Raw genomic sequence first — 19,959 nt, forward strand, 5'->3', positions numbered from 1 at the left:
TTTGGCAATGTCTGTAGAATTTTTTGAGGGGAGTGGGGGTTAGGTATTACTGGTGTCTAGTAGGTAGAGGTCAGGTATGCTGCTCAACATCATAGAGTGTATTGATATAAAACCTCCCCCACTCACAGCATACATACACAAAACAAAAACTTATTAGGCTCAAAATGTCACTAGGCCAGAATTCTGTACCAGACTGTATACTACCCATGATGGGGGAAGGTCAAGTGTAGGTAAGACATGATTGGAAAAGATTAGGAACAGCTGCTGTGAGGTATAAGCTATGATTCATTATGAAACGGAGAAGGCAATGGCAACCCACTCCAGTATTCTTGCCTGGAAACTCCCATGGACGGAGGAGCCTGGTGGGCTGCAGTCCATGGGGTCGCTAAGAGTCGGACATGACTGAGCGACTTCACTTTCACTTTTCACTTTCCTGCATTGGAGAAGGAAATGGCAACCCACTCCAGTGTTCTTGCCTGGAAACTCCCATGGACGGAGGAGCCTGGTGGGCTGCAGTCCATGGGGTCGCACAGAGTCAGACACGACTGAAGCAAGCGACTTAGCAGCAGCAGCAGCATTATGAAAAGATATGAAGAGCGACTTCCTTGGTGGTCCAGTGGTTAAGCCGCTGAGCTTGAGGGAGGCCTGGATTCAATGCCTGATCAGAGAATTAGAGCCTGAATACCACAACTAAGACTCTGTGCAGCTAAATTAAAGTAAAAAAGAAATATGAAGGATTGGCAAACAGCAGAAATGTGCTGGTGGCTGTCAAATGTGAAGAATGTAGGTGGCTCTATCATTTTTCTATTAGCTACTTGACTAAATGACAACTTGGCATTTCTGGGACCTGATGATACTTTTAAAGAAGTAAGTGATCTGTACTTTACTGGGTGAAAATATTATCTCTTTAACCATTTTATTTCTGAATTCAGGGAGACCAGACTCGTCCTTTTATCACATCCAGTCCTACAAATGGGGCCAAAACCATTGCAGAAGGTTGGCTCTCTCCAAACCCCTATGACCTGAATTATGGGGACGTACATTTTTATGATTATGTGAGTGACTGCTGGAATTGGAGAACTTTCCCCAAAGCTCGATTTGTATCTGAGTATGGATATCAGTCCTGGCCTTCCTTCAGTACATTAGAAAAGGTAAGCCATCTTTGATTTCCCAGGGATTCAGAATTGTAGACTATGGGCATATGTCACTTCCTCACCGTGGTTCCGAAAGTCAAATGAAATCTATTTCTTGTTTAAACAGAAGTTTAGGAAGAAGATAATAGGGAAGAACTTTTTATCCTTAACTTTTGGGGCACTAAACTGTTATAGTCATCATTTTGTGGATTATAACTTTTCCATATTGCTTTTATTTACATTCTTTCAAGAGCATTTAAAAATTCAGTGGGAAGCCAGTGATTACTTAAACCTGATTTGTTATGTGAAATACATGAAAATTACTTTCACTTACTACTTTCTATATGTCCTACAACTGTTTTTATTATTTATGGATACTCAGAACTGGATAGTTTGCTACAGTAAGAGAAATGAGTAAATAAACCTTTGTCTGATGTTATTATGTTGTAGCATTCCTTTTTATTTTCCCAGCGACAGAATTTTTTTTATATTTAAAAACAAAAGCAATTGCCCCCCAAAGAACCCCCCAACAAACAAAAAATCAGATTAAATAAAAAAGTTACAGTGAATACACCCAGCAAACATCTGTATGTGCAACTCACTACTGTGTCTGTTACTGCGGCACAAACCTCAAACAATATACAGTGTTCTGGGGGTGTGGATGGAGGCCCAAGTTTAAACTCTGTGGGGTTTGGGGAGACAAGATGGGGTGAGAGGGGAAATCAATTTTTCTTAATTCTGTCCATATAAATATATTTATAAAGACCAAAAAAGAAAAGGGAGCTTGGAATGATAAGGGAAATAGGAGAATGGGGGAGTATGGGACCCTCCCAATTCTACCTGACCAAAAAATATGAATTAATTGCATGGTGAGAGAGGAGATAAAAAATGATAGAAGAGGATAGGAAAGAGAGGGAAGCAGACGTGGGCCAACCAGGGAAAAGGAGGGACCCTTGGCAGGGGAGTGAGAAAGAGTCCAGTGCCGGTGTGAGTGTCTGTTTCCATCTTCATCCCCACCGTCTTAGGCTCCAGTTCAGTGTCTGTCTGTGGACCTTATCTTACTCTCTGCCTCTGTCTGTGGTCTGACAGGGCCCCTCGATCCCCTCCACCTTGCCCCGACCCCTGCCATGCTGGTCCCTTCTCTTTTCCATTTATTGGGATCTGGCTTGCTCCAGGATCCTCAGGTCATAGTTCTTTTTGGCCACTCTAAGTTTGTTGAAGTGAAGGGAGGCATTCTGAGACGCCAGGGGGCTGGGGAACACAGCCACGATGCCTTACAAGGCAGTGAAGTCCGAGTGACAGCTGTTCTCAGCAGTCCCACCATTGTCCCCCCTCCCCCACCCCATGGTAATGTAAGTTTCCATGTTTTAAATAGTTGGAATTCCATCACCTCCACTAGCTTTGTTTGTAGTGATGCTTCCTAAGGCCCATTTGACTTCTCACTCCAAGATGTCTGTCTCTAGGTGAGTCATCACACCATTGTGGTTATCTGGGTCATTAAGATCTTTTTTATATACTTCTTATGTGTATTCTTGCCATCTCTTCTTAATATCGTCTGCTTCTGTTAGGTCCATACCATTTCTGTCCTTTATTGTGCCCATCTTTGCGTGAAAAAATTTGATTCTGTGAAAGTGCTGTACTCAATATGTCAGCAAATTTGAAAAACTCAGTAGTGGCCACAGGACTGGAAAAGGTCAGTTTTCATTATAATCTCAAAGAAGGGCAATGCCAAACAATGTTCAAACTACCACCCAATTGCACTCATCTCACACGCTAGCAAAATAATGCTCAAAATTCTCCAAGCCAGGCTTCCACAGTATGTGAACTGTGAATTTCCAGATGTTCAAGCTGGATTTAGAAAAGGCAGAGGAACCAGAGATCAAACTGCCAACATCCACTGAATCATCGAAAAAGCAAGAGTTCCAGAAAAACGTCTACTTCTGCTTTATTGACTACACCAAAGCCTCTGTGTAGATCACAATGGACTGTGAAAAATTCTGAAAGAGACGGGAATACCAGACCACCTTATCTGCCTCCTGAAAAACCTGTACGCAGGTCAAGAAGTAACAGTTAAAACTGGACATGAAACAACAGACTGGTTCCAAATTGGGAAAGGAGTACGTCAAGGCTGTATATTGTCATCCTGCTTATTTAGCTTATATGCAGAGTACATCATGTGAAGTGCCAGGCTGGATAAAGCACAAGATGGAATCAAGATTGCTGGGAGAAATATCAGTAACTTCAGATACGCAGATGACACCACCCTTATGGCAGAAAGTGAAGAAGAACTAAAGAGCCTCTTGATGAAAGTGAAAGAGGAAAGTGAAAAAGTTGGTTTAAAACTCAACATTCAGAAAACTAAGATCATGGCATCAAGTCTCATCAATTCATGGCAAATAGATGGGGAAACAATGGAAACAGTGAGAGACCTTATTTTGGGGGGCTCCAAAATCACTGCAGATGGTGATTGCAGCCATGAAATTAAAAGATGCTTGCTCCTTGGAAGAAAAGCTATGACCAACCTAGATAGCCTATTACAAAGCAGAGACATTACTCTGTCAACAAAGGTCCATCTAGTCAAAGCTATGGTTTTTCCAGTAGTCATGTATGCGTGTGAGAGTTGGACTATGAAGGAAGCTGAGCACTGAAGAATTGATGCTTTTGAACTGTCGTGTTGGAGAAGACTCTTGAGAATCCCTTGGACCGGAAGGAGATCAGATCAGTTCAGTCACTCAGTCGTGTCCAGTCTTTGCGACCCCATGGCCTGCAGCACACTGGGCTTCCCTGTCCATTACCAATTCCTGGAGCTTACTCAAACTCATGTCCATCGAGTTGATGATGCCATCCAACCATCTCATCCTCTGTCCTCAAATCAGTCCATCCTAAAGGAAATCAGTCCTGAATATTCATTGGAAGGACTGATGCTGAAGCTCCAATACTTTGGCCACCTGATGCGAAGAACTGACTCATTGGGAAAGACCCTGATGCTGGGAAAGATTGAATGCAGAAGGAGAAGGGGATGACAGAGGATGAGGTGGTTGGATGGCATCACTGACTCAATGGGCATGAGTCTGAGCAAGCTCCGGGAGTTGGTGATGGACAGGGAGGCCTGCTGTGCTGCAGTCCGTGGGTTTGCAAAGAGTTGGCCATGACTGAGCAACTGAACTGAACTTGCATGAAATGTTCCCTTGGTATCTCTAATTTTCTTGAAGAGATCTCTAGTCTTTTCTAGTCTATTTTTTCCTCTGTTTACATTGATCACTTAGGAAGGCTATCTTATCTCTCCTCACTGTTCTTTGGAACTCTGCATTCAGATGGAGGTATCTTTCCTTTTCGCCTTTGCCTTTCACTTCTCTTCTTTTCTCAGCTATTTGTAAGGCCTCCTCAGACAACCATTTTACCTTTTTGCATTTCTTTTTCTTGGGAATGGTTTTCATCATGGCCTCCTATACAGTGTTACAGACCTCCATCCATAGTTCTTCAGGCACTCTATCAGATCTAATCCTGGGTTTTGTAATAAACTGATCAGCATTTGTATATTAGAACTTCTATACACTCCAGTGTTCTTGCTTGGAGAATCCCAGGGACGGGGAAGCCTGGTGGGCTGCCGTCTCTGGGGTCGCACAGAGTTGGACACGACTGAAGCGACTTAGCAGCAGCAGCAGCAACACTAGCTATATTGCCTTGAACAGATCATTCATTCTTTTTGAATTTCAATGTTCTCATCTGTAAATTGGGGTTAATAGTAGTAGATACTTCAAGGAGCATTTGTTTTTTTGTGTGTGTTCACATTCAGATATGCATGTGTGCCATATGATTGTGTATAAACACTAAATTAATACATTGAAACACAGCAGAGTTCTTGATACATAGTGATGAGCTCTTAAAATGTAAGCTATTGTTACTATTCATATAGTCAATGCTGCGTCGTGTCCGACTCTGTGCGACCCCATAAGACACCAGCCCACCAGGCTCCCCTGTCCCTGAGATTCTCCAAGCAGGAACACTGGAGTGGGTTGCCATTTCCTTCTCCTGTGCATGAAAGTGAAAAGCGAAAGTGAAGTCACTCAGTCGTATCCGACTCTTAGCGACCCCATGGACTTCAGCCCACCAGGTCCTCTGCCCATGGGATTCTCCAGGCGAGAGTACTGGAGTGGGGTGCCATCGCCTTCTCCAAAGTCAACACTAGCTATATGGTTTAAAAGAAAGTTGGAGCTAGACTACACTAACTAGCTTTGGATTCTGGGCAAGTAACTTAATCTTTCTGTGCCTGGTTTCCTCATTCTGTAAAACAGGGTGATAATAGTACTTAGTCATAGGGTTGTTATGATGATTAAGTGAGTTAATATTTTGAAAGCAATCAGAGCCTTATCTGACACTTTTGCCCTAGATGCAGACCCTGAATATACAGTAGAATCACTCTCAGATGTTTTTCTCGCCTGGACTGTACCCCCCCAAACTTGGATTCACTTGTTCTAAGGTGTCGTGTGAGCTTTTCTTTCCTTATTTTAACTCTCCTAGGGTTCTGATGTGCATCTAGGATTGAGAACCGCTACTCTGGATATTCACTGAATAAGTAACTACTTATCTACCATGTGCTCAGAACTTTAGAATATCAGTCAGATAGATCAATCAGTCCTTCAGGCAGTATTCCCCACCTCCATCCCAGTGGAGCCTCGAGATGAAGGCAGCCTCTGGGAGAGGCAGAAGCACCGTGCTAAGCTGAGCCCGGATTCCTGACCCACAGAAACTGAGACAATAAAGGCTTGTTTTCTGGTTGTAGCATCATTACAGCTGACATTTACAAGAATTTCAAAGCATAGCTACCAGAAGGTAGAAAGCTTCCCACAAACAGATCAGATTTATGATTATGGAATATATTCAGATTATTAGCAGTCAGAGGGCTGAAAGGCCTGGAGAAATTTCCGACTTTGAAAAGAAGGAAATATAGAAAGAAGGAAAAGCTATTGCTGGTAAAGGCTTGTGCATCTCAAATGTGTACAGGATGACTGTAAATACTAATACCTCTGTCTCAAATAAGTAATAGTAATTAGTATTCTGTCTGGTGGTAACATTTTCCAAAAATTAATTCAATTTGGAAAGACACCCTTATTAAGTATGGCCAGTGTATATTGCATGTATTTTGGTATAAATAAATTCCTAAGGAATACCTTTTTCCTTTTTAAGTGGATTGGTCTATGCATTGCATGATCACTGGGAATTATAAGTCATTTTATAAACAGGGATTATTAAGTTTTCTAATTTTCAGGGTTTTTTCAGGGTGGAGCAGAACATGTTTTTTCAGTCTCTGTGTAGCTTGGATTAAAATTAAACTCTGATATTTTCAGATGTAGCCAGCAGTTGTCTTACATCTTTGTCACATGCTAACAGTTCATTAAATCACAGGCCTGGAAGCCAGAACTATTGCTTTTTTTTCTGTAAAAGGTACACTGGTGATATTTTATTATTGTTAAAGAATTGACAGTTTTAAAAGAATGTTATTTTCAGTTTATTATTCAGTTTTGACAGTTTCTATGCTTTCATGAGATGACATTTTAAAATGTGCATAATGAATATTCTAAAAAAAGCAAACATGTTTTGATGAGAGAAGCCTTTTGATAGAAATACCAAATAGAATAAGGCTGCTGCTGCTGCTGCTAAGTCGCTTCAGTCGTGTCCGACTCTGTGCGACCCCATAGACGGCAGCCCACCAGGCTCCGCCGTCTCTGGGATTCTCCAGGCAAGAATACTGGAGTGGGCTGCCATTTCCTTCTCCAATGCATGAAAGTGAAAAGTGAAAGTGAAGTCGCTCAGTCGTGTCCGACTCTTCGAGATCCCATGGACTGCAGTCCACCAGGCTCCGCCGTCCCTGGGATTCTCCAGGCAAGAACACTGGAGTGGGGTTCCATTGCCTTCTCCGAGAATAAGCCTAGTCTTGCACTAATAACAAATATGATGCCTAAATGTGAGGTTGGTCCCAGAGCTCTTTTCCAGTGTGTATCATTTTCCAAGTTTGCCAGGAATTCAGAAAAGGGTAGTTTCACTCCTCTAACTTCCCAGTTTGAATCTCTTATTCTTTACTCAAAAGGTTTCCTCTGAAGAGGACTGGTCTTACAGAAGCAGCTTTGCACTTCATCGGCAACATTTGATTAATGGTAACAATGAAATGCTTCACCAGATTGAACTTCACTTCAAGCTCCCAAACAGTACAGATCAACTACGCAGGTTCAAAGACACTCTTTATCTTACTCAGGTAAGCCGTTTTCATTCTGGGCTTCAACAGCTATCTGCAGTTAACGTAAGAGATCCTGTAGAGTTTGTAAGCCTTTTGTGGTGAAAAATATTCAGGGTTTCATCTTGCTGATTTAAAAAAAATTATCTTCTTCAAAATAGAGATATGATGACAGGTAAAACCTGAAATAGTAAAATGTGTGGCATTTGTCTTTCTTAAAAGAACAGCTCACAGAATTCTATAACAAATTGTGTATTCAAATATTCCCTAGTTCAAGATTACTATCAAGGTTCCATAATTAAGTCTAAAGTAGCATTTGCCAAGGATAAAATGAGAAAATGGAACACAGGAGAGACCAAAAACAGACTCATGTACGATACAGTCATCGACTAATGGTGCAATATGCCATTGCAATCTGTGGGAAAAGATAGTCTTATCAATAAACAGTACTGTATCAAGTGGGTATCTTTATGGGAAATAAATGAGCTATGATCCCCATATACAAAAATTAATTAATGATCACTCAACTGGGAAAGGTAGTACAATAAAGCTTCTAGGAGAGACTGTAGGAGATTATCTTCATGACCTTGGCATAGGCAAACAGTGTCTTAAACAGAACATAAAAAACAGTATGAAGGAAAATAATGATAAATTGAACTTCATTAAAATTATACACATCTGTGTATCAAAGCATCATCAGGAGAGAGAAGATGCAAGCCACAGATTAGAGAACAATGTTTGCAGTACATATATCTGATAAAGGATTTGTATTTAGAATAAAGCACTTCTGTAAAGCAATAAGAAAAAGATAACCTGTTAAAAATGGACACAGTTCTTTTTTTTTTTATTTTAGACAAAGAATTTAATATTCTTATATTTTTTCATGTTTTATTCCAGCTTCATATTTCCCAACTTTTGAAAGCATAATTTGAGTAATTAACACTAAATTATTTTATTCAACTATTGCTATAATTATTATTCTTTGTATTTTATACCTCATCTTTTTTTTTTTTTTAAGTTTTTTTTCCTAGTGGCATTAAGAAGTAATTCTTGATCAGGCACTTCATCAGAGAAGGTAGCCAGATGGTCAGAAAGTATATGCAAATGCGCTCAGTTTCATTCTTAATTAAGGAGATGCAAATTAGAGCCATGCCAGGATACTCCTACACACTGTGTACACAATGTAATTTTAGCACAATGGCTAAAGTTAGAAAGATTGACAATACCAATGTTGGTGAGGAGGTGGGACAGCTGGAACTTCTAGACATTGTTGGTAGGGCTGGACATTTGTCTAAACAGTTTGGGAAATTTTAAGGCAGTTTGTACCCAAGCTAAACATTTGCTTCCTCCTTGAATCAGCATTTCTGCTCTTAGTTGTGTGCCCACAAAAACAAGTGCATATGTCTGTCACAGACATCTAAAATAATGTTCATTACATGTTTATTCATAATACCCCCAAACTGGAAACAACCAAAATGTTCTTTAACAGAAGAACTTACAAATTGTGGAATATTTATACAGTGGAATGAAAGTGAAAGTCACTCAGTTGTGTCCAGACATCTAAAATAATGTTCATTACATGTTTATTCATAATACCCCCAAACTGGAAACAACCAAAATGTTCTTTAACAGAAGAACTTACAAATTGTGGAATATTTATACAGTGGAATGAAAGTGAAAGTCACTCAGTTGTGTCCGACTCTTTGTCACCCCATGGACTACACAGTCCATGGAATTCTTCAGGTCAGAATACTGGAGTGGGTAGCCTTTCCCTTCTCCAGGGGATCTTCCCAACCCAGGAATCGAATCAGGGTCTCCTGCATTGCAGGCGGATTCTTTACTAACTGAGGTATCAGGGAAGCCCAAGAGGGCTCCACAGCAATAAAAAAAGAATGAACTACTGATATCAGCTTCAACTCAGATAAATCTCACAGATGTTATGTTGAGCAAAAGAAACATTGAAATTTCACTGTGGACAAAATGAGTCAAGGTGATATACAGCAAATTAGTGGTAACCACTCTTGTGGAGGAAGTTGATGCCTTATGATTAGAAAAGGGTACAAGGAAACTTTCTGGAATGCTAAAAAAGTTTTGTGTCTTTCTCTGGGTGCTGGTTACATGGGTGTATACATATGTTAAAATTCACTGAGTTATACACTGAAGATCTGTTCATATTATATTATGCACCTCACTAGATTTTTTTTAATGGCTCTGTTGAGATATAAATTGACATACCATAAAGTTCACTTGTTTTAAGTGTACAGTTAAGTGATTTTTAGTATATTTGTTCAGTCATGTGACCATCACCATAATCCAATTTTAGAACATTTCTGACACTCCAGAAAAATCTATCTTACCCATTTGTGATCACTCTCCTTTCTCACTTCCAGTCTTCAGCAAACATTAATTTGCTTTCTGTCTTTGTAGATTTTATTTTCTCAACATTTCTTATAGCTGGAATCGTATAATACCCCTCTTTGGTATGTGGCTTCTTTCACTGAGCATAATGTTTTTGAAATTCTTCCACGTTATAGCATGTATCTGTACTTCATTTCTCTTTCTTGCTGAATAATAGCCTGTTGTATGGAGATCATGTTTTATTTGTCCATTCATCAGTTGATATACATTTGGGTTATTTTACATTTTTAACTATTATGAATAATACTAATATGAATATTTGCATACACATCTTTCTACCTATATTTTCATGTATCTTGAGTAGAAATATATGAGTAAACTTGCTGAGTTATGTGATAAACTTATGTTTGACTTTTTTTGGAGTATAATTGGTTTACACTGTTAGTCTCTGCTGTACAATGAAGTGAATCAGCTGTATGTATACATATATCCCCTCCCACGTGGACCTCCCTCCCCCTTCATCCTACCCCTCTAGGTCATCACAAAGCACCGAGCTGAGCTCCCTGTGCTATACAGCAGGTTCCCACTAGCTAGCTGTTTTACACGTGGTAGTGTATAAATGTCAAACCTAATCTCCTGGTTCGTCCCACCATTCCCTTCTTCCCACCCATGTCCACATGTCTGCTCTCTACATCCATGTTACGTTTAACTCCTAAAGAAAAGAACAACCTGGATTTTAGACAATATTTTCTCTTTTTATTAATATAAATTTATTTATTTTAATTGGAGGCTAATTACTTTACAAGGCTGTAATGGTTTTGCTATACATTGACATGAATCCGCCACGGGTGTACATAGACAATATTTTCATCTTAATATTTACATTTGCCTATTTTATTTCATGAACCTGTGAATGCACCATGTAAGACTATTTGAAAGCAACTGTTTATTTATCTTTTATTTCTGCTAAATTTGTTTCAAGTTCTCAGAGAGAAGGGCAGAACCTAATCTCAGTAGTATGAGTTGATATGAAGTAACATATTGCTGCTGCTGCTGCTGCTAAGTCGCTTCAGTTGTGTCCGACTGTGCGACCCCATAGAGGGCAGCCTACCAGGCTCCTCTGTCCATGGGATTTTCCAGGCAAGAGTACTGGAGTGGGGTGCTATTGCCTTCTCTGGAAGTAATGTATTAGACATTTTAATTTTTCCATGTCAGCAAATGTTCCAATTTTTATTCAAGCTTATTCTCATCAGTTTTCTCCTGTATAAAAACACAAAACCCTGGATGGAAGTTGAAACAGAAAACTGTCAGCCAAAAGAATACTCTTTTTTGGAACAAACTGATGAAGAGAATTTTAACTTTTCAACTATTATCAGTTCAAGAAGTTTTGTTCATGTGATATGTAATTTATAAACTTACTTCATAGAACACAAGTTTAAGGATTCTGTTGATATTTGTCCCTTTTTTGGTGATAATTTTTTTAATTGGAGGATAATTACAATGTTGTGTGTGTTTCTGCTGTTCAACAACATGAATCAGCTATAAGTATACATATATATCCTCTCCTTTTGTAAAAATTTTTAATTAGAGGATAATTGCTTTACAAAGGTGTGTTGGTCTCTGCCGTACATCACTGTGAATCAGCCGTTAAGTATACACATGTTCCCTGCCTTGCGGGCCTCACCCTCATCACTCTCCTCTGGACTGTCACAGAGCACTGGCTGAGCTTCCTGTGTTACACAGCAGCTCCCCATTAGCCGTCTGTGTGAAACATGGCAATGCATGTTTCAACACTGCTCTGTGAGTCAGCCCCACACTCTGCTCGCACTCTTTCCACAAGTCTGTTCTCTGTCTGCATCTCTATTCCGGCCCTCCAAATATGTTCATCAGGAACATTTTTTCTAGATTCCATGTATATGTGTTAATGTATGATATTTGTTTTTCTCTTTCTGACTTGCCCAGAAAAGCATAATTCAAAAAGACACATGTACCCCAGTGTTCATTGTAGCATTGTATACAATAGCTAGGACCTGGAAGCAGCCTAGGTGTCTATTGATAGATGAATGGATAAAGAAGTTGTGGTACAGATATTTGTCCCTTTTAAAGTATGTGCTGCTGCTAAGTCGCTTCAGTCGTGTTCGACTCTGTGCGACCCCATAGACAGCAGCCCACCAGGCCCCGCCGTCCCTGGGATTCTCTAGGCAAGAACACTGGAGTGGGTTGCCATTTCCTCCTCCAATGCATGAAAGTGAAAAGTGAAAGTGAAGTCGCTCAGTCGTGTCCGACTCTTAGCGACCCCATGGACTGCAGCCTACCAGGCTCCTCCGTCCATGGGATTTTCCAGGCAAGAGTACTGGAGTGGGCTGCCATTTTTCATGGCCAATATTCTATAAAAGCATCTCAGTTTTGATATATGAAATAGGATAGTCCCTATTCCTGTGCATATGTGTTATGTGTGAACCTTTTCAGCTGTTGTGTTTTCATGCTGGCTTCCCCCCTCCCAGCTGTTCATTTTATTGTGGTTACTTTATTCTGTTTCCTCAAAACACATTCAAAGAACTAACAGAAATAATTGTTATTTTCAAACTCATGAACATTGGAGATACACAGTTAGGAGCTGGGGTGTGAGTGTGTTTTCAGTCATTCAGTTGTGTCCGACTCTTTGTGGCCCCATGGATAGCCTGCCAGGCTCGTTTGTGCATGGAATTTGCCAGGCAAGAATACTTGAGTGTGTAGCCATTCCGTTCTTCAGAGGATCTTCTTGACGCAGGGATCAAACCCACGTCTCCTGTGTCTCCTGAATTGGCAGGTGGACCACTGAGCCACCTGGGAAACCCAGGGACTGGTGTACAGTGGAATTATGTATTGGTGGTTTTTCTTGGTGATGACTTTTGTCTGATCCTGTAAGTATGAGCTTCCTATCAGGCATTGGCTGGGAACTGGACTTGTTGGTTCTACCTTGAGACTTTCTGATGCTTGATGGATCTGAGATGAAAGAAATCAGAATTATGATTTTTTGTTTGTTTATCCTTAGTGTTGGACTTTCTTGACTGAGTATAGACAGGAAATGTTAACAAGTGTTTCTTTCCTTATTAGTTTCATATTAGAACAGTCATCTTTAGTGTACATACAAGAAGTAAATCTTGCATTGGCCTATTTTCTCTGTTCCCACTCCCACCTCTTGATCTTACTCTCATAATCCGTTATACTGTTCTGAAGAACCAGGGTACTTGCCTGTGTGCCAATTTTTAAGACATTCTATTAAGGAATTTAGAATAAATTCTAAATTTAAACCTCTGTGGTGGCTCAGAGGTTAAAACGTCTGCCTCCAATGTGGGAAACCCGGGTTCTATCCCGTAGTTGGGAAGATCCCCTGGAGAAGGAAATGGTAACCCACTCCAGTATTCTTGCCTGGAGAATCCCATGGATGGAGAAGTCTGGTAGGCTACAGTCCATGGGGTTGCAAAGAGTTGGACACGACTGAGCAACTTCACTTACTTGCTTACTTACTTATTAAGGAATCTATTTTGTATGCAACTTTCAGAAAACTCTTGGCTGAGAAAGCTGTGCAATAAGTTTCTTTACATTTAGATCCTTCCCTGGCTTCTCTTTATCTTGCAACCACAAAGGCATCCCTTAGGCTCTTACCTCTTTAATTCTTCTAATGTTCCAAAATAATCTTGCCCTACTTTTCATTGTCCTACTTTAACCTGTTGTATTCCAAATAACCTACATGCCTAGGCACACTCTCTTCAGCTATGTCACACAGACCTTGCTGCTTAGTTTGGGGACTGTCTACACTAACGAATCTGTTAGGTGACTTACTTGACCACCATGGTTTCTTGCTAGCCAGCTAGAGAGGAAGCTGGCCTGTGGACTGTCTTCACTAACCCATTAGCTTATAGCCCCCTCTAGTGCTTTCATTTATTCTTCGTGTATTTATTGAGCATGTAATGAGCGCTAGAAGTTTGGTGATGTACTTTGCTGGTGCTGCTGCTAAGTCACTTCAGTCATGTCTGACTCTGTGAGACCCCATAGACGGCAGCCCACCAGGCTCCCCCGTCCCTGGGATTCTCCAGGCAAGAACACTGGAGTGGGTTGCCATTTCCTTCTCCAATGCATGAAAGTGAAAAGTCAAAGTGAAGTCGCTCAGTCGTGTCTGACTCGCAGCGATCCCATGGACTGCAGCCTACCAGGCTCCTCCATCCATGGGATTTTCCAGGTGGGATCCATTTAATCTACTACATTGCAAGTGACTTGATCATAAGCAGCAAGGTGGGGGCAGGGGGTGGTGAAAAACAGACTATGCGGTAGGCCCAGGTGTTGATGATACCTGCTACTCTGAAACAGTTTCCTTTTTGGTAAGCAAATGTGGTGGGGATCCAGAACATGCTGAACTTTTAAATTTAGGGGTAGGGTGGGTAAAGAAAGGGAATGAAGGTATGCTTACTAACATCACATATTACACACTAGTATGTTGTATTCATATACATCATGTAATTTAACAATCAAGCAGAGATCAGCATTCTTTGCATGTCTACTGAAATACTTGGCCCTGAGGCATGAGGTGCTTCGTATACATTCTCATGTAATTTGAACAACATCTCCTGACATCTCTGTTACTGTTTTCCTTTTACACACGAGGAAACAGAGGCTCAGAACAGTTAAGTATTTTTCCCAAGTCCTCAGGGCAATGAATGAAGTAGGTTTCTGCTTTAAAATACACTATTAAATCTCTCTACAGCTGAGATAAGGGAAATTCTGTAACTACTGAGGTGTTTAGTTAAATTATAACATCAAATTTTCAGCAGTTAAGTAAAGCAGACATTAGAAATTTAGCACATTAAAAAAGTCCTTATTGGAACAATAGAGAAAATGAACAAAATCAAAAGTTAATTATTTGAAAAGATCAACAAAATTGAAAAACATTTAGCTAGCTTGGCCAAGAAGATGAGAGAGGAGACTCAATTTCTAAATCAGGAATGAAAGAGGGAACATTACTATTGACCTTACTGGATAAAAAAAAAAGAGTCATTATGGAATATTATAAACAGCTGTAGGGCAACAAGTCGTATATCCTAAATGAAATGGACAAATCCATAGAAACACACAAACTATGAAAACTTACTCAAGAAAAAACTGTGAGCAGACCTTTAACAACTAAAGAAGTTGAGTTAGTACTTAAAGGGCTTCCCTTAAAGATGGCTTCACAAGTGAATTCTAAAAAACACATAAGGAAAGATAAACAACCCTTCACAAAATATTCCACCAAAATAGAAGAGGCAAAGTCACTTCCTAAACTCTTTCTATGAAGACATTGTTCTCCTGATACCAAAACTGCACAAAGACATACCAAGAAAAGTGACTGCATGCCAGTGAGTACCCTTATGGGCTTCTCTGGTGGCTCAGATGGGGAAGAATCTGCTTGAAATGCAGGGATCGATCCCTGGGTCGGGAAGATCCCCTGGAGAAGGAAATGGCCACCCACTCCAGTATTCTTGCCTGGAGAATTCCATGGACGGAGGAGCCTGGCAGGCTACATAGAGTCCATGAGATTGCAAAGAGTCGTGACTGAGCGACTACACTAGACTAGAGATGAGTATAGACAGAAAAAAAAAAATCAACAAAATAGCGGCAATTCAAATCCAGCAACACAGAAAAAGGTTTATATATCAAAAGTAGGATTTATCTCAGGAATAGAAGACTTGTTCAACATATGAAAGTCAACCAATATAATATACTATGTTAATAGAATGAAGGAAAAGCAACTATATAATGATAATCTCAATAGATGAAGAAAAAGCACTAGACAAAATGTAACACCCTTTCATGATAAAAAATTCAACAAACTAGGAAGATAAAGGAGCTCCCTTGACCTGAAAGAGAGCCATCTATGAAGAACCCGTAACCAATATCAAATTTAATAGTGGAGGAAAGAATGCTTTCTCCCTAAAATGAGGAAGAAGACAAAGAAGCCTTCCCTTGTCCCTTCTGTTCAACATTGTACTGGAGATTCTGGTCAGCACAATTAAGCCAGAAAATGAAATAAAGGCATTCAAATTGGAAAGAAAGAAGTAAAAACTGTATTTGCAGATGCATGATCTTATATATATAGAAAACCATAAAAACTACCTAAAATCTATTAGAACCAGTAAATTAATTTAGCCACTTTGCAGGATATAGGATCAATATACAAATATCAATTGTATTTTAAGCAATAAGCAGTTTGAAAGTGAAGTTTACTAAACAGAACCATCTACAATAGTAGCAAAAAGAATAAAATACTTTGGAATATATTTAACTGAAGAGATATAAGACTTGCACACTGAAAACTACAAAACATTAGTGATGGAAATTAAGGAAATGGGAAGACATTTTGTGTTAATGGATTGGAAGACTTACTACTGTTAAGAACTCCACAAACTGATTTACAGATTCAGCATAACTCCTATCAAAATTATACTACCGTCTTTGGAAAAATGGGCAGAGTGATCCTAAGATTTATATAGAAATGCAAGGCACTCAGAACAGTCGAAACCATCTTGAAAAAGAACAAATTTGGAAGACACACTTCCTGCTTTTAAAACTTACTACAAAACCGTAGTAATCAAGGCACTGTGGTACTAACAAAGGACAGACACGGATTGATTGAATAGACTTGAGAGTCCAAAAATCAGCCCATCTATGGCCAACTGATTTTCTCCAAGGATGCTAAGATGACGAAATGGAGAAAGAATAGTGCTTTGAACAAATGGTGCTTGAATAACTGAATAACCACATGTCAAAGAATGAATTTAGACTTCCACCTCACACTATATACAAAAATGAACTTAAAATGGATTAAAGATCCAAATGTGTGAAACTCTTAGAAGAAAATATAGGTGTGAATCTTTGTGAATTTTGATTATGTAACAGTGTCTTAGATATGACATCAAAGCAGAAGCAACTGAAGAAAAAATTCAATTGGACTTCATCAAAATTAAAAACTTGTGTGTCAAGGACACTATTACAGAAGTGACAAGATAATCCATGAATTGGGAGAAAAAATGTACAAGTCATGTATCTAGTAAGGGTCTAATGTCCAGAACATATTAAGAACTCTTACAACACAGTAATGAAGAAGACAACCTAATATACAAATGAGTGAAATATTTGAATAGACATTTGTCCAGTGAACATGACCAGTAGGTACATGAGAAGATGCACAGTATGCCACTAGGAAAGTACAAATCAAAACCACATGAGATACCACTCATATCCATTAGGATATCTGGAATTTAAAAAAAAAAGAAAAAAGAGACAAATATTGGTTAAGTATATTGGTCAGTGTTTTCTAGAGAAACAGACCAAATATGATACATAGAGATAGATAGATAGATAGAGGCTTCCCAGGTGGCCCTAGTGGTAAAGAACCCACCTGCCAATGCAGGAGACATAAGAGACTTGAGTTTGATCCCTGGGTCAGGAGGATCCCCGGGAGGAGGGCATGGCAACCCACTACAGTATTCTTGCCTGGAGAATCCCATGGGCAGAGGAGCCTGGTGGGCTACAGTCCATATGGTTGCAAAGAGTTGGGCAGAACTGAAGCGACTTAGCACATAGATATATAAAACAGGAAATTTATGATAGGAATTGCCTTAAATGATTACGGAGGCCAAGACATCTTACAGTCTGCCGTCTGCATGAAGGAAAACCAGGAAAGACTATGGTATAATTCAGCTTGAGGTCTGAGAACTGAGGCGCCATTGCTGTAAGATCTGGAGTCCCAGGGTCCAGTGACCAGGAACTCCAGTGTTGGGAGTTAGAGAAGCTGTGCCTCAGCTCAAGAGAGAGAATGCACCCTTCCTCTACTCTTTTGTTCTATCCAGGCCATTCAGCCGCCTGTGATGACACTCACCCTCATTCATGAGGACCGACCTTCTTCATCTATGGAATCACCAATAACATCTTCACAGACACACCTAGAAATAGTGTTTACCAGCCATGTGTGTGTGTGTGTGAGCTCAGTCCGACCCCTTGTGACCTGAGGAGGCATCCCCTAACCCAGTCAGATTCACACATAAAGTTATAACCATCACGATAAGGATGTAGAGAAATTAGAACCTCAAATGGTTTGCTAGTGGGAATGTATTAATAAAATGGTACAGCTACTATGAAAAAGTTTGTCAGTGTCCCAAAAGTTAAAACAATTACCATAGGACACAGAAATTCTACTCTTAGGGATGTATCCAAGAAAATGGAAAACATATTCACCCAAAAAGCTCTGCCCCAAAGTTCATAATAGCTGAAAAGTTAAAACAATCTAAATGTGTATCAACCAATAAGTGGATACACAAAATGTGGCATATCCATGCAATGAAATAGTATCCAGCAGAATAAAAAGGTTTGAAGTACTGGTACATAGTCCAACATGGGTGAGCCTTGGAAACTTCAGGCTAACTGAAGGAAGTCAGTCACAAATTGTATTGTACGTATTGTGTTATACCACTTACATGAAACGTCCAGAATAGACAAATGTATGGAGACAGAAAGTGGATGAGTGGTTTCCAGAAGCAGAGGAGAGGGAAGAATGAGCAGTATAATACAGGAATAACACTGTATTAACCAGCACAGAGTTTTGTGGGGGAGGATAATGAAAATATTCTGAAATTATGTAGTGGTAAGATTTGCACAACATGTGACTATACTAAAAACCAATGAATTGTAAACTGTAAAAGAGTAAGTTGCGTGGCATGAGTTATATCCAGTTTAAAAGTGGCTTTATAGGAAGACTGTTATTGTCAAGATAATTTTAAGTAAATATATCAGGAGAACTTATCACATGGCTACTCCTAGTTCCAAAGGCAGAGGTGTGGTTCTGAGCGTATAACCCAGGTATAACCCTACCAATCTGAAGGAAGGGGAGATAGGGGTTTTATACACAGCAACCTGTATCACAGTGGCATAGCTGGAATTGGAACCTAGGTCTTGCTGTCCTGGTCCCATTTCTTTTTCCCATGCCGTGTTTCTCTGAGGAGACTGATTTCCTAAGTGTAATCAAGTGAGCTGCTGAAAATAGGCATATTTCTAAAACTAAAATAAGATTTGTCTGCTAACAGTGGGACTGAGTAACCTAGGAAATGACTAAGCATTTATCCTTCTTATGTATAAAGACTGTTTTCTTTAGGAGAAAAATGCATGAATGTATAAATATGGGTACAATTTTTGAAGGGAAAGAGACAGTTGTAGAGATTTTTTTCCAGGCAAGTAGGATTATACAGTTTCCCTTTAAGATGGACAGTGGGCAATGGTCTTCTGCATTTTTATGAACAAAGGTGTCATTCATTAGCCCTAACTGGCACCCGCTGGTATGGATAAACCCAGATGCGTGTTCCAGGCATGGCACCAGCTGTTTGTGGAGGGTGCTCCAGGGTGCACACGACAGAACCCGGGGCCCTGAAGAGCCTTGGTGGTCACTTTCACATCAAGTTCTGGTGTGATCGGCTATGAGGTAGGGCTTACCTAGTGCTCTTTTCTTTTCATTCCTAGCAAGGCTTAGGAGTCCTGCTTGCCTTAAAATTTTTTTCTAAGTATAAAAGAATCGCTAATGCTTACTTATTAAGCCAGACAAGGTAAATGACAGCTCAGAAATGGTTAAATATACAGAAGTAAATATATTTTGCAAGTGATTCTGAGAGTTGGAGTAGTTTAGGGACTGAAAACTCAATGTTTGTAGGAGCCCAGCAGGTAATTTAAATGGATGAGAGTGTAAATATTGGGGATTGTGGCAAAATGGAGTATACAGGCCTTGACTTAAGACACTAAACTATAATACCAACAACAATGAGAGACAAGAAGCACCTGCTTTGTGAGCCAATTAAAACCTGTGTGGGCTGAGCCCTGACTGCAGGCTACTAGCTTATGGCAATCTCTCAAGTGGAACATAATAGAGCAGCATGCAACCAGGACTTTAAAATGTGTCATATATTGACACATTATATTGAAATTGTATTATCGCATTATTTTGTCATATATTGACATGTTATACGACATTATATTGTCATATATTGACAAGAGAGACAACACAAGAAGCAAAGAGATTAATTTGAACATAAAATGTTCTTAATTCTTGTATTTAAAGAAAAAGCTGCAAACCATTCAAATGCCTAATAATCACTGGAGAATGATTCCTCAAGCTATAACTATATAACCCTTTAAAGCACAGAGATATATAGAAAATGCCAGTGCGTCTCATGG

The 19,959-nt window shown here is 39.7% G+C and overlaps 1 protein-coding gene across 2 annotated transcripts in view; it reads left to right on the plus strand.

Annotated features, from left to right (window-relative positions):
- MANBA (mannosidase beta) overlaps positions 1 to 19,959 on the plus strand; it is a 127,666-nt gene that overhangs the window by 84,229 nt on the left and 23,478 nt on the right. For both annotated transcript variants that reach the window (XM_019962379.2, XM_019962381.2), the window contains exons 12-13: positions 933 to 1,151; positions 7,222 to 7,386. In XM_019962379.2, the coding sequence (XP_019817938.2) occupies positions 933 to 1,151; positions 7,222 to 7,386 (384 nt within the window). The remainder of the gene's footprint in view (positions 1 to 932; positions 1,152 to 7,221; positions 7,387 to 19,959) is intronic.

Source organism: Bos indicus, chromosome 6, assembly GCF_029378745.1.
Source record: "Bos indicus isolate NIAB-ARS_2022 breed Sahiwal x Tharparkar chromosome 6, NIAB-ARS_B.indTharparkar_mat_pri_1.0, whole genome shotgun sequence".
NCBI lineage: Eukaryota > Metazoa > Chordata > Mammalia > Artiodactyla > Bovidae > Bos > Bos indicus.